The sequence below is a fragment of the Varanus komodoensis genome, unplaced genomic scaffold, assembly GCF_004798865.1.
Source record: "Varanus komodoensis strain SLA01 unplaced genomic scaffold, ASM479886v1 scaffold1, whole genome shotgun sequence".
NCBI lineage: Eukaryota > Metazoa > Chordata > Lepidosauria > Squamata > Varanidae > Varanus > Varanus komodoensis.
Window position 1 is genome coordinate 109,142,088 of NW_025335268.1, and position 13,297 is coordinate 109,155,384.

Consider the following 13,297-nt stretch of genomic DNA (forward strand, 5'->3'; position numbering starts at 1 on the left):
GCCTTTTAAATTAAAACTTTGTAATTATAATAAACTATTATAAACTATAAAATAGTTTATTATAAACTGTTTAACTACTTGTAGTTTATAATATAATAAATTACTATAAACTACAAGTAATTTTAAAAAGTCAGTAGTTTTCAAACAAAAATCTTTGAAGGTGGTAGTTCTTGTGCCTTCCTCTTCTCCCTCCCTCTCTCTCCCTCCCTCCCTCTCTTTCTCTTTCTTTCATATTTATGGCAGCAGCCAGAAACATAATAAATGCATGAAAACAGTTGCAGAATTGTACTTAGGGTACCACTTGTTCACCAATGGTGAACTTGTTCTGCATGTGTGTGAAGGAAGTTTTCAAAAGGCATAGTTTGCTGGTTAACTCCCCTGTATGTCGCTCTTTCAAAATGCTAAGGGCATCTGCAAGAGTATGTCATAGGAATATGGGAAAGATTCTGCTGGCTTGTATTACATCCAATAAATAATGTAGGTGCCCATTATTTTAAATATGATTATGATTTAGAACATTTTTTTTAAAAAAAATGTTGCACTAAAACATGATCATTGTATTTTCATCATTTTTTCTTAGCTAAGTTGCATGTGGCACAGTTTTCCTTATTTGTTCCTTTTACTATCATGAATACCTTTATATTTATGAGTAATTGTGGGAACAAATTCATCAGACTGCATTGTGAATCAGTACTTATACCTGATGTTACTGGCTGTATAATATCAGGGCTTTAATAAAAGCATTATATTTCAAACAAAAGGCTTGATGCCATCTCATTTTGCAATTCTTTGCAAAATATTATCATTTTATGCTGGCTTAAAGAGCATGGAAAACCCATGTCTTTTCAGAGCGCAGAACTCTCAGAATGATAGCAGTGAAACTGGCTCTGCTGCTTTAGTCTCTTTGTAACAAGTGCACTTTTATATATTTGTCAAAGACTGACAATAATATATATTTTTAAAAATATAAGCTTGTTTGCTCAATTTTAAGGGACTAAACAAGTTACAATTACTCCAGAATGCCAGCTGGGGTTCAATGGAGGTAGTCACTAGAAGCAACAAGAGTGGTAGAGGGATGTCAGTTTTGTTAAACATGTGTGTAGTCAATTCCAGGAACCTGTGGTTACATATTTCTCCCAGCTTTGGATGGCATTGGGGTGTGAACAACCCTTAGAATAAGCCATGGGTTGTCAGATTGACTTAGTCATGAAAAATATGGCTGAAAGTCCCCTGTGACTATCTGCCTTCAATGGGTTTCTGTGCTGTGCTAACCAGGTCACCATCATCCACTTTCTGAAACAGCCTGGTAATACCCCATTGGTGGATTTTTAGTCATACTGTCTGAATCTAGCATTCTGTGTTGTTGAGGGTTAAACAGCCCGGTGTTTGAAAGCATGGTTTGCAGTGACGTGTGGATGCAAAGCTGAAATAACGGGTGGGCAGGAGGCAGCACTTGCCCTCCTACCCAGACAGTATGTGTGAACCAGGTCAACAAAAGTTTTTTTGCTTCACATAGAAGCCAGTGCTTTACTCTGACGTTCTTAAGGATGTGATGAGACGGTATTTCTAAAGCATTATCGTGAAAATAATGAAAATAAAAGAACACAAAATACGCTTAGTTGTTGTTTGCAAATAACATATCTATTTACTTTTGTCATGGATTCCATTTTGGTTATCTAAATGCTACCAGTTTTGCAAAAGGCTGGCCCATGTGCTGCTAAAATATGTTAATAAGACTTGTTTGTGATATGTTTAGTGCTGAATCAGTAACACTGAATGACTGCCTTCAGTTGTCCTACCTGCCTTCTAAACGAAACTACATGTTGTTACTCTACCCAAGAGAAATATTGATTCTTGATCTGGAAGTAAACCAGACAGTAGGTGTAATAGCAATTGAAAGAACAGGAGTGCCTTTTCTACAGGTAATGAATCTTTGTTCCAAATGTGTGTGCATGTGTCTTTTCCTTTTATGCTGAATTAGATTATTAAAAAACCATGATTCCCTATATTTACTGTAGACAATGTATTTGACATTGGGGGAGACTTGATTTGTGGTATAAATGTTATCCCAGTGCTAAATAAGCTAGTTTTGACTGAAAAGCTTGGTATAAAGTTAACTTCATTTTACTTCAAAGTATCTCTTAAAGCTTTTGTCATAACTTAAAACCTTGCCTAAAGTTTATTTGCTCTATTTTCCTAATGAAATACCGATGTTTCTCTTAATAGACTGGATTACTGTAGTAATTATCCAAAAGAACAGGTGTGAGTCAGTGAGGAGTATAAATTCAAATCGTTTGGGGAAAAATAAGTGCTACAACTATAACTAACATTTTGTTGCCACTTTGGACTCCTTATCAGCACTTTGCCAAATGATGATTGCCAACTGGAGGCTTGCAAGTTGTGGAGAGCACATAGACCCTGAAATAGAGAAATATCAGCTAAGTCAGATACAGCTAGCACTTGCAGTGACTTCATAGTTTTGGGGGATGGTTATATTCTTGCAGTTGACATGTAGAAAAGTAATAAACACTATGGGAGAAAATTGGAGCCTAGCATGGCTGCATATTTAATTCCGTTCCCTAAAGTCTGTTGCAAATTCTGCCTCATTTAACATTATAAAAATTACTAAAGTGGAAACAATCCTATGGTGAAAGGAAATCTTATTTTATAGTTGTTTAGATGGTTTCTCAATCAGTGACACAAGCTTTTTTGAGCATGAGGGCTTATCTCAGCTTATTTGATCTTATGGAGCGCATTAATCAATGTGAGCCAGAAAAATTAAAGCTAAACATCACAGCTATTGTAAATGTCTGAGAATAAAGCATGTTCAGTCATGTGGATAGCATAAATTTATGATGGCAGAAATGGTGGCATTTTGAAGGTATTCATTAATACAAAATATAAAATCCCACTCAAAGTCACCTTCATGTGATTCTTACATCAAACATGTAAAACTTTTATAAAAATAACAGTGACTCCCTCCACTTTTAGAAAACTCCTAGATGAGATTATGAATGATAGGAAACATGGGCAGTCAAGTTCTTGTATATACTTAATCAATTGGGCAGCCAGGGCTCTGCAAATTTGCTTCAACTAGGTTTTCACAGTGTTGTTCCTCAAGTGAACTTTGTCCTGCTGCATACTGTTATGGTCCAGTTCAGGTACACTTGAAGCCAATTTGAAGTAACTTTAACCATTCCACTCATTAATTCGTATGGAATTTGTTTTGGTCTGTGTTTAATGCTGATGACACAGCTCTCTTAGTAATATAAACTTGTGGTTCTTGTCTCTGTTTATCTAGGTAATTCCTTGTTTTCAGCGTGATGGGTTGTTCTGTCTACATGAAAATGGCTGTATAACTTTAAGAATTCGCAGGTCTGCCAATAGTTTAAGTGTTACACCAAATGAAGATCCAGGTGATTGTGCTGCTCATATTTAGGAAACTAGATATCCTGTATTTGAAATTATGAAGTTAAGACCATAGCCCAGATTTGCCTTTGCTGTTGATCTGGATTGTGGAACTAGCTTCCCAAACAGATGTGTCTGGAGCCTGCAGTTTATTCTTTTCAGTGCCAGACAAAATTTATTTACCCAGTATTTTAATAGTTAAATTATTATCTCTGTCTTTTAATCTTGTATTTTATCTGGCACTGCTGTTACACCTCTGGACTGATCTGATTCACAGTTGCTCTGTGTTCATTGTTACCATTTCATTCAATATATTATAGATATTGATTGAACTATTATTGATTATTATATATCATTGTTTATTTTGTTTGATTGTAAATTTTAATATTGTGAACCACCCAGAGAACCTTTCTGGCTGATGGATGGTATAGAAATTTATAAACAAACGAACAAATAAATAAAATATTGCTCAAACTTGAGCTATTAGTTGGCCTGCTAACATGGATATTTATAGTATATCAGTATAGCTTGAGGGTACTTTAAGGCCTAATGCAGGTAGTTTCCCTACAAGATCTTGTTTTATACTCTCATCTGAGTAAAGAGGTGGACAGAGATTTTTCAAAATAGATGTGAACAAGATACAAAGGACGCATGTTGTAGATGTTGTAATAAACATACAGTATTTGTTCTCATATGTTGGTCTCTAGTAAATTATTACTATATCCTTTAGTGTGTCTGCTTATTCTCCAGTAAATGGTGCAAGTGATGACTTAGCACTTGTTAGAAATCTCCCAGGCTCCTGTACTTGCCTACTCGATATTATATCAAAATGCTGTCATTTCATATCCAGTTGAAAATGTAGCAGTGAAAACCAGAAGAATAGTAATAGCATTTGTTTATTTCTCTGGTATCTGAATTGTGATATCTGGTATTTTGACATTTACAGACCCCGATCCCATTCAGGAGCTGGTCTATGACTTACGAAGTCAGTGTGATGCCATCAGGGTTACCAAAACTGTTCGCCCATTCAGTATGGTGTGCTGTCCAGTGAATGAAAATTCTGCAGCTCTCATAATTAGCGATGGTAGAGTGATGATATGGGAGCTGAAGTGCACCTTTTCAGGCCGAAGTCTACGTGCTAGGTAACCTGTTTGAATTTTTCATTATCTCTTTAATTGTACACGCAGAATACATAAAAATGATTATGCTGCTGCATTTCTAATACTAGAAACCATGATAAGGATGATGCAGCAAGTTTTGAACAGTTTTCATATTCTACAAATCTACATGCTGAAAAAATAATTGCACGGATAATTCTGCTACCAAGATCTAAAGGCAACTTAGTAAAGCAAAATCCAAAGCAGTGTGCATGGAATGGTAACCCTCTGTTTTGTAAAAGAAATACGTTAGGGCTTGTCATGAACAAGGGCAGTATGGTGGCTTATTACTCTGCCATTGGGAGCAGCTATATGATTCATGTGTGAACCAGGAATGCTACCTTGTCTCCCCTGACAAGCCAGAGCAATAGTGTGTGGCTTATTTCTCTTGTTTTTTGGGTGATGGACAAGCCAGAGTTCCTGGTCCTCATATAATACTAAAGAAACCACATATAGGAAACCTATGGGTTATTTACTCTCTAGCACTTACAGGACAAACAACAACTTTGTCCTGCAAGGAGCATTTGTCCATTTGCCCTGTAAACTGGAGCAGACAACCCACAATTTTGTGGCTGTATCTGTCAGAGACATATGCACCATTTCAGGAGTACTGTTGGGGTGGAGACTTGTCCTATTCCTAAACTTTTTTCTGTGTAGCTCATCCTGAATTGTATTTGTCGGTCATGCTGGAGTACATCCTCAAGTCTTACTGCTGTTGCTTTTTCCAGCAATTCAAGTGCATCACCTCTGTATTCACCCATTTCATTCTGTGGAATTCCTATTGGAGCATCTCAGAATAAGCTTCCAGACCTGTCACTTGATAACATGATAGGTAATTTTCTGTGCATGTGCATGTGTGCATGCTTGGTAGAAATCTACCAGCTGCTAAAGAGATTAATGAGGAGCTCAGATGGTAGGCAGTTGATTTCAAATGGAATGCTGAAAATTATATTATTTCCTTGGATTAAGCTTGCTTAGGATTTTATGAGAAATCTTTTGACTGAAGCTTTAAATTTTACAATAATAACTGTTTATATAGAGATGTATATATACAATAATTTATACAGCTTTTCATTTAAAAGGAAACAGCTTTTGGTATAAATTCCTTTCTTGATAAAAATGAGGATCTATAATATATATGTTGTCAATATATTTTGTCATTGGGGTAGAGGGTGAGGCCAGGGTAGCATGTGCCCACATACATATATTCTGAATGTTCCATTCATTTTGTGTTAGGTGAATAGCAGACTGCCTCCCTGGGATTACCAAAGATTCATTTTTCTGTGTTTTATTTTAAAAATTAATTGTTCTTTGACAGCACAAAGTTAGATCATTGCAATGAAATGGAAAGTACAGAAATGAAAGGATTTGAAAGATGCAATGAATCCTGCCTAGTTAAGTTTAAACTAACATAAAATAAATGTTTTGTACATTATGGGTCAGTTTGGTTTTGCTTTGCTTTTGTTCTTTGTTTAAATCTATGTCTTCTAAAAACAGAAGCGAAAGAACACTTTGTACACATTTCTGCTTGAAGCTACTCTTGGATAACAACAATGTGAAAGGATGATTCTTACTGGAACTGAATGAGCACATAAAGCTTATCTTTCTAAAAATATTGCTAAGTCTATATAAATAATAATTATTAGAAAGATGACATTTTTTTCAGTTTTGCATTTGATAATCATCTATTGCCAAATCATGCAAGCAAGCAATGTTTTGTTGTCTGTTTACAATAAAACAGGGCAAGGCATACTTTCCACGGAAGAGCAGCTAAGAAGCTATTGTTTACAAGAAGTGCATTTAAAGTTTCTGCTAACAGGGCTTCTTTCAGGGCTTCCTTTGCCTCCATTTGCTATCCGCATGTGTCCACCTCTTACCACAAAAAACATAAAACATTACCAGCCTCTCCTTGCTGTTGGTAAGTTACCTTAGATAGTAATATTTTGTATGGTTCTCAATTGACTCCAAACCCTTGTGAGGCCTGCAACCACGGATTATTTTCTAAAACAGACATAAAATATGGATCCCACTGAAGCTGGCAGCTAGTTACAAAGCTTACTTTCTGCAATCTATTAATGAAAACCTTTGCTGCATACCTTCCTCTTGACTGACTACTTGATAGTGTACCTGAGTAATTTCACTGAATTACAATGTCAGCTACTGTAAATAATAGTAGTTTAGTAACTAAACTATGTTTAGTCAGCTGTGTGAAACTTCAGGAAGACTATTTCCTGGCAAAATAGCATGTCACTGAGCTGCCTTAGTCCTTGAATTATTTTTCAAAACATTGAAACAAGACTTAAACAAGGCTGTTTGCGGCTCCTCCTGTTCTTGGATATTTCTGCTATGTGGTAGCATTTTAGTTTGTGTCCTATTCTGAGCCAAAGGCATAATGAGGCTAACAATGCTTTTCTCAACTAATTGATATATAAAATGCTGAAAATGCAGTAAATTAATCAACTAAATGTCTGACTCCAGCTAAATATCTACTTGACTCTGGCTTCAGAACAGCAGTAAGCTCAGAAAGGTCTGACATTATTTTAATGGAATGTACTCTTGAAACAGGTTTAGTGAAGCGTCTTCTGCCCTAAGCAATTAACTGATTTAAGGTGCAACATTTTCATGTTCAGATAGATGAAAAATCTGGAAAGGATCAGGAAAATAGCTTCCCCAGCCATGCTATGTTTTAGGACTTTTATTTCCTTCAAAACACACTTAGCATTGCAGCCTTAATAAAAGGTAGTGGAACTAAACCCTTGTTCTTCTGTAGAATACAAATAGTGCCTGCTCACTCTGTCATAGCTTGTCTTGGCTAGAAATATTCTGAGAAGTCCTGCTCATTTGAGCTCAGCAAACCTTTAATCTAATGATTAGAAGCAGGAAGAATTGAGGCGTTTGAGCTTTCCTAAGATGGGCCACTGTTTGCACATTTTGCTAAGGAAATTTGTGCAATTTAAGTAACTTTACGCAGTTTGTATAACTTTATGCAAATTTCTTACATCGTAGTATTTTGAATGTTCTATCCAAATCACCACCAAAACAGCACATAAAACTGTCGTAGTTTGCATAGAACATGCAAAATACTATGGATTCCACAATTTGCATAGATAAAAAACTTTTGTAAAGCTGTGCAAATGTTGCACCGTTAGTTTTCAAAAATATGCAAAGCTCATTTTAGGGATATAGAGATAGAAGTCTGAAGCTTGGTTCCGCTTGCAGCATGGTGGAATGCTTGAGTGAATTATGAAACCCCACTGGATTTTCACCCACCTGTCAGGATCCTTACAGTCTTGGCCTTATCCTGTGCAATGTATGTTTTGCAGATTCAGTAAAGTCAATTATTTGTCCAGATATTTATTCTTTCTAGTTAGCAGTTACCTAATAACATTTCCTCTCTGGGAGATGTACAGAAATGCTAAAAATGGTTTAACATCTCAACATCCATGTAAGCAACATTCTAAATGGCAGCATTAGCAGTATTATTTTAAATAATTGAGCTGTAGAAATAATGACAAGCAGCCATATGTAGCCAAAAAGCTCTATAGGATTAACCATATTGAAATATGACATAATGGCAGAGATTAAAAGTACAAATTTTAAAAGTCCTGTGAAAATAAAAAGGTATGTTTTCCGGTATCAAAGAATATTAAAGTAGATGCTAGACAAAGCTTTCTCGAGAGAGCTTTTTGTAACCAAGTGGCCCAGAATCTGTGGCAGAGTAAGTAGACTGTAGCTGTCCAGGTGAGACTTGACCTTACTGGCTGGAGCCAATATTGGAGTCCTGCAACATCTGGAGTACTGCTATCACTTCATTCTTGAGCTACAGTAACATTTTTAATTTCTTGTCACTCAAGTTGAAATTGAGGTTTACCCTGGTGGTTTTTTTCATGAGCTGTCCTAAGGAAGGACCACTGTATGAATGAAATCATTAGGTCATTGCAGCAATTCAACTTGTCTAGCAAGTCAAGCTGGTAAGTCAAAATGTCCCATCCAGCAACACATACTGCTTGGAATGAATAATGAGGAGTCTGTCTTGCAGGCTTGAACTAGTTTTTGTGATGTGCTTGGTTAAATACATAAAACACAGGGTCTGCATACTAGGAAAGGGAACCTGTTCTTTCTCAGCCAGTGTGCTGTGTTTCTGTGTTGGTCCATGAGGAAGGAGCTTTCCTCAGTTCAGGGTTAGCATGGAAATCAAGTAGGTTACTGAGAGAGAGTAGGTTGCCTGCTCCACCAGCTTTCTACATTTCTGTGCTGCCTAGGGAGGAGGAAAACATCTTTCCTTCATGCTCAAATTGAAAACCAAGTGAACTGGCAGAGGAGAGACAGAATAATCCTCCATAGAATTCTGTGCAGTCACCTGCTTTTCATTCCTTGTATACAGTGAGCAAGCAAGTTGCCAGATGGAAGGGCAGCTTACCAAAAAGATTTTCTGTAGTAGTTGGAGAGCCTGATATATAACAAAATGGCTAGTTCCTAGCTATTGAGTATGAATGAACAAGGCAAACTATATAGAATAATTAGCTTTGTTATTTTCCTAAAGTTGAAGTGTTAATATCCTGTAAATTTTACAAATATGCAAATTACTCTTTGCAGGAACAAGCAACGGCTCAGTCTTAGTGTATAACCTTACCAGTGGACTTCTGTATAAAGAACTGAGCATTCACTCCTGTGAAGTCAAGTAAGTTACTTTTAGTGGTTGGTGATCCTTTGTGGACAGGAAAAATACAGTGTTTTAAGGTGTCATAAGAAATGCAATCATTTGGTAAATTTGCAGATTGTTGAGTAGTACCACCTGTTTGTGAACACTGTTTTGCATTATAAATATTGGAATTAGTTGTGTATACATTAATAACACTGAATGTAGGCTATTGCTTTCTCTAGGAATGCTGTGGAATTATGCTAAATCAAGTTTAATAATAGCCCTATTATGTGACCAGCATATCCTTGATTCTTCTGCCCGACCATTCTTTTTTCTTTAAAATCTGAAATAGCCACAGGAGCCTGGAGTGAGGAGGGCAGCTCACTCCTTATCTTGCCTCAGGGAAAAGATATAGGGTCTGTTTCCCTGGTAACTGGGGAAAGTGAACAATCATGAATAGGGAAAGATTGCACAGACCAGTTCCTGCTGACACTCATCCACTCACCATTTTGGGCTCCTGCTGTTATCAATTTTTTTCACATTTTGTCCACTGAAGTTTATTGCTATGCTAAACCTATTTTTAAAATAAGCTATGTTGGGTTTCATCCTGGTGCCTTCTAGACATTTTTTATTTCAACCCCCATGACCTCCAGCCAGCATAGGCAATAGTCAGCAATCCTAAGAGTTGCAGTTCAAAATGTCTGAAGGACACCAGCTTGGGAAAGGCTGGTCTGGGTTTATTGGAAGTAGAGAGTGAGCAGCACTGTGAACTGAACATGTAATTGCTCAACTCGAGTTGAAGCTACCTCTTGCTATCTGGCTTCAGCCATTCCATTGAGCTGCAGAAAACGGGGGGAAGGGAAACAACCTTTTTATCACATCAGCAATTTTTATCTCCTCCTTCAATTGCATGTGCTCCATTCTTGCTGGTTTTTATAAGGACTTTGTATCTAAGCTCTAGTGCTTGAATTTGACTTTTTCCTCCTTCTGCCCAATATCTTTTCCATTTGTGCCTTTGAACTGTACGTCTGAGTTCAAGACCATCTTATTGAACTTAGAAGCTTTTCTGGTAGACTTTTTTTGTTTAAAGGCTGGAGAAATATCCTTCCAGTTAATTTTCAAGTATTTTCAATCATGCTATAACTGTAACAAAATTGGACTACCAATATCATCCTCTTTTCTGCTCCTTTTCCTCATTTTTAGAACATAGCACAATGATTCAATATTGTGCTGTTGTTTGAAAATGGATGCTGCAAAAACAGTTTCATCTGTGCACAATCAATTCCAATCATTCTTCGTCGTGGCCTCTGTGCATCACACATATGGGTTCTGCGCCTGCGCAGTGCCTTTGGCCGGAAGATTAACAGCTAATGGTTTTTGGTGGGAACTCCGCTCCCCCTCCCCCCTAGCATTATATAAGGAGCGGAGTGTCCGCCATTTTCCAGTCTTTGCAACCGCCGTTCGTTGTGCCTCATGCCGCTTCGCTCTCGCTCAGATTGTTACTTACCTTCTTGCTCGTCTGAAAATCTCTCTTTTTCTCTTACCAAGTTTGTATCCTTTGTTCTTGTTGTTAGTATTTCACTTATATTTCTTTAACTTTGCACCATTTTTTCTTCTTTATCCTTCCTATAAAAAAAACAACAACCAAAAATATTACTTTCCCGCTTTACTATCTCCTTTTTTCTTCTTTCTACGATGGCGCAACGGGCGGCGTTCCGCAAGTGCGGAAACTGCAGTTCCAAAATGCCCGCCGCGGACCCACACGATCTGTGCCTCCTTTGTTTGGGGGAAGGGCACAGAACTGATAAGTGCAGCCATTGTTTGGCCTTCTCTAAACAGGCGAGGAAGAACGGAGAACCGCCTCCGCAAACTCCTTTGGGATCAGGCTCTCCTCCAATCTGATCGGCTGGTGGCTAAGCCTTCCACTGTTGTGGCCCCACCCGAAGGCCGTCCAACTTCGGCTGACCTGCCGCAACGTCCGGCCTCTTCCTCCATTGCTCCACCCTCATGCCCTTCTGAAGAAGGCGCTCATGCTATGGCCGATCAGTCTGTTTCCTTGCCAAAGAAGCAAAAGGAAAAAAGAAAGCACAGCGACTTAGATAAATATCCTGTGCATAAGAAGGCCAAGAAAGATAAGACGGGCAAGCCGAAGAACCCCGAGCAGGCAAAACACCGTCACTCGGGCTCAGCCTCTTCCTCGATTCCGATACCTACTTTGGAACCGACCCCCTCGGTCCCGACCATTCAGGCGGCTATGAGGGTTACCCCACCGGGCTCACCGTGCTGGCCGGCAGCCAAATCCGTTATGGATTCGAGGAGGGGTTCCATCTCTGATGGGGAAATACGAGACTCCTCACCTAAGGCTCAATCACCAACCCCAATGCCTCCGATCCCGATGGATACGGAGATCGCCATCTCCCCTCTGAGAAGCCGTAGGAGCCATTCCTCAGATGCAAGGTCTGATGATTGGTACCACTCCAGGTACTCCTCTGCTCCAAGACGGGAAGAGTACCACCCTACAGCCTACTATCCAACCTCTAGGGGACAATCTTCACCATCAGCGCCTCGGCAGCATTTCCATTCAACGCCCAGAGACGCCCCAAGGGCACCATCTAGAGAGAATGGCAGATCGGAGTCTCCAGGAGATTCTTCCTCCAGTGTACCACCCCCCTACTGGATGGAATCCGAAGAGTCTGAGGCTGACTCAACCTCGCCGGATGCTGCAGTTGCTTTCCAGGGTCCGGGGACGCCTGAGGAACCGTACATATCGTTTAACGATCTGATGGCCAGACTAGTGAGATCGCTCGATATAGGAGCCCACCAACAGCTGGGACCGAGCACCGATCGTTTTTATGATGTGGTTAGAGGTGAACGATCCACATCTATTGCCTTGCCGTTTATTATGACCTTACGGCAGGCAATGACCCAGCCATGGGACCTCCCAGCTAATCCACAACCGACCTCTTGTAAATACGAGTCCATGTATCGGGTGCAGGAAGAGGACATCCCATTTCTTCTCCGCCACTCCAAGCCGAATTCGGTTGTTGTAGAATCCTCGTAGGGTCGGGAAGCCTGTGGACACACCTCACCTCATGACAAAGAGGGTAGAAAGGTTGATTCTCTTGCCCACCGGGTATATGCAGCTTCGGGCCTTGGTTTAAGAATCTCCAATTACGAGGTAACCCTGGCGCGTTACCAGTATTTCCTGATGCAACGCCCGGACACCATCATCAATACTCTTCCGGGAAACCAGGGCGAACTTTCTAAGACTTTTGTTAAGGAAGCTATGCAAGTGGTGGTGCAACAGCTTTCTACCGCGAGGCACCACGTGGACTCTGATTTGAGGTCGCTGGTCGGTGCAATTTCCCTCCGCAGGCATGCCTGGTTGCGTAATTGCAATTTTCTGGATGAGATGAAGCGGGAAATTGAAGAGATGCCGTTCGACGGTTCCGGTCTCTTCCATGCAAGGACGGACAGCAAACTGAAGAAAATCCATGAATCAAGGATGACCGCCCGTTATATGGAATTGCAATCTCTACCCCGACGTAAGTGGTCATGGTCACATCCACAGTACCGTCAACAGTTTCAGCCTCGGCAGCAGCAACCGCATCAACGTCAGCAGTGTCGCAGGCAACAACCGCCACAGCGCTTCCAACAGGGCCGCCGCCGTTTTGATACGGACAGGCGACAGCGCTGATGTGACGAGGGAACCTCTCCTCTCATTCCAACTCCACCCTCCCCGCTCTCATTTGGGGATCGACTGAAGAGTCGACTCTCCATTTGGGAGTCCATCACATCTGATGGATGGGTGTTATCTATCATCCAGCACGGATATGGAATCGAATTCAACGTTGTACCATCAGCGAATCCTATTTGATATACTCCGACTTCTTTGGTACTGTTAGACGAGATTCATCAACTCCTCGCTAAAGGAGCTATTTGTCACCTGTCGTTATCGGAAGGATTCCACGGATTCTATTCCAGATACTTTACATTTCCAAAACGAGATGGGGGTCTAAGACCAATATTGGACTTGAGAGCTCTCAATAGATTTATAACACCAAAGAAGTTTCGGATGACCACACTTCAA

At 39.7% G+C, this 13,297-nt stretch overlaps 1 protein-coding gene across 1 annotated transcript in view; it reads left to right on the top strand.

Moving 5' to 3' along the window:
• Positions 1 to 13,297, top strand: part of WDR11 (WD repeat domain 11) — a 58,864-nt gene that overhangs the window by 12,301 nt on the left and 33,266 nt on the right. The window contains exons 6-11 of the mRNA XM_044440135.1: positions 1,757 to 1,922; positions 3,302 to 3,416; positions 4,355 to 4,550; positions 5,294 to 5,397; positions 6,307 to 6,483; positions 9,162 to 9,246. Of these exons, the coding sequence (XP_044296070.1) occupies positions 1,757 to 1,922; positions 3,302 to 3,416; positions 4,355 to 4,550; positions 5,294 to 5,397; positions 6,307 to 6,483; positions 9,162 to 9,246 (843 nt within the window). The remainder of the gene's footprint in view (positions 1 to 1,756; positions 1,923 to 3,301; positions 3,417 to 4,354; positions 4,551 to 5,293; positions 5,398 to 6,306; positions 6,484 to 9,161; positions 9,247 to 13,297) is intronic.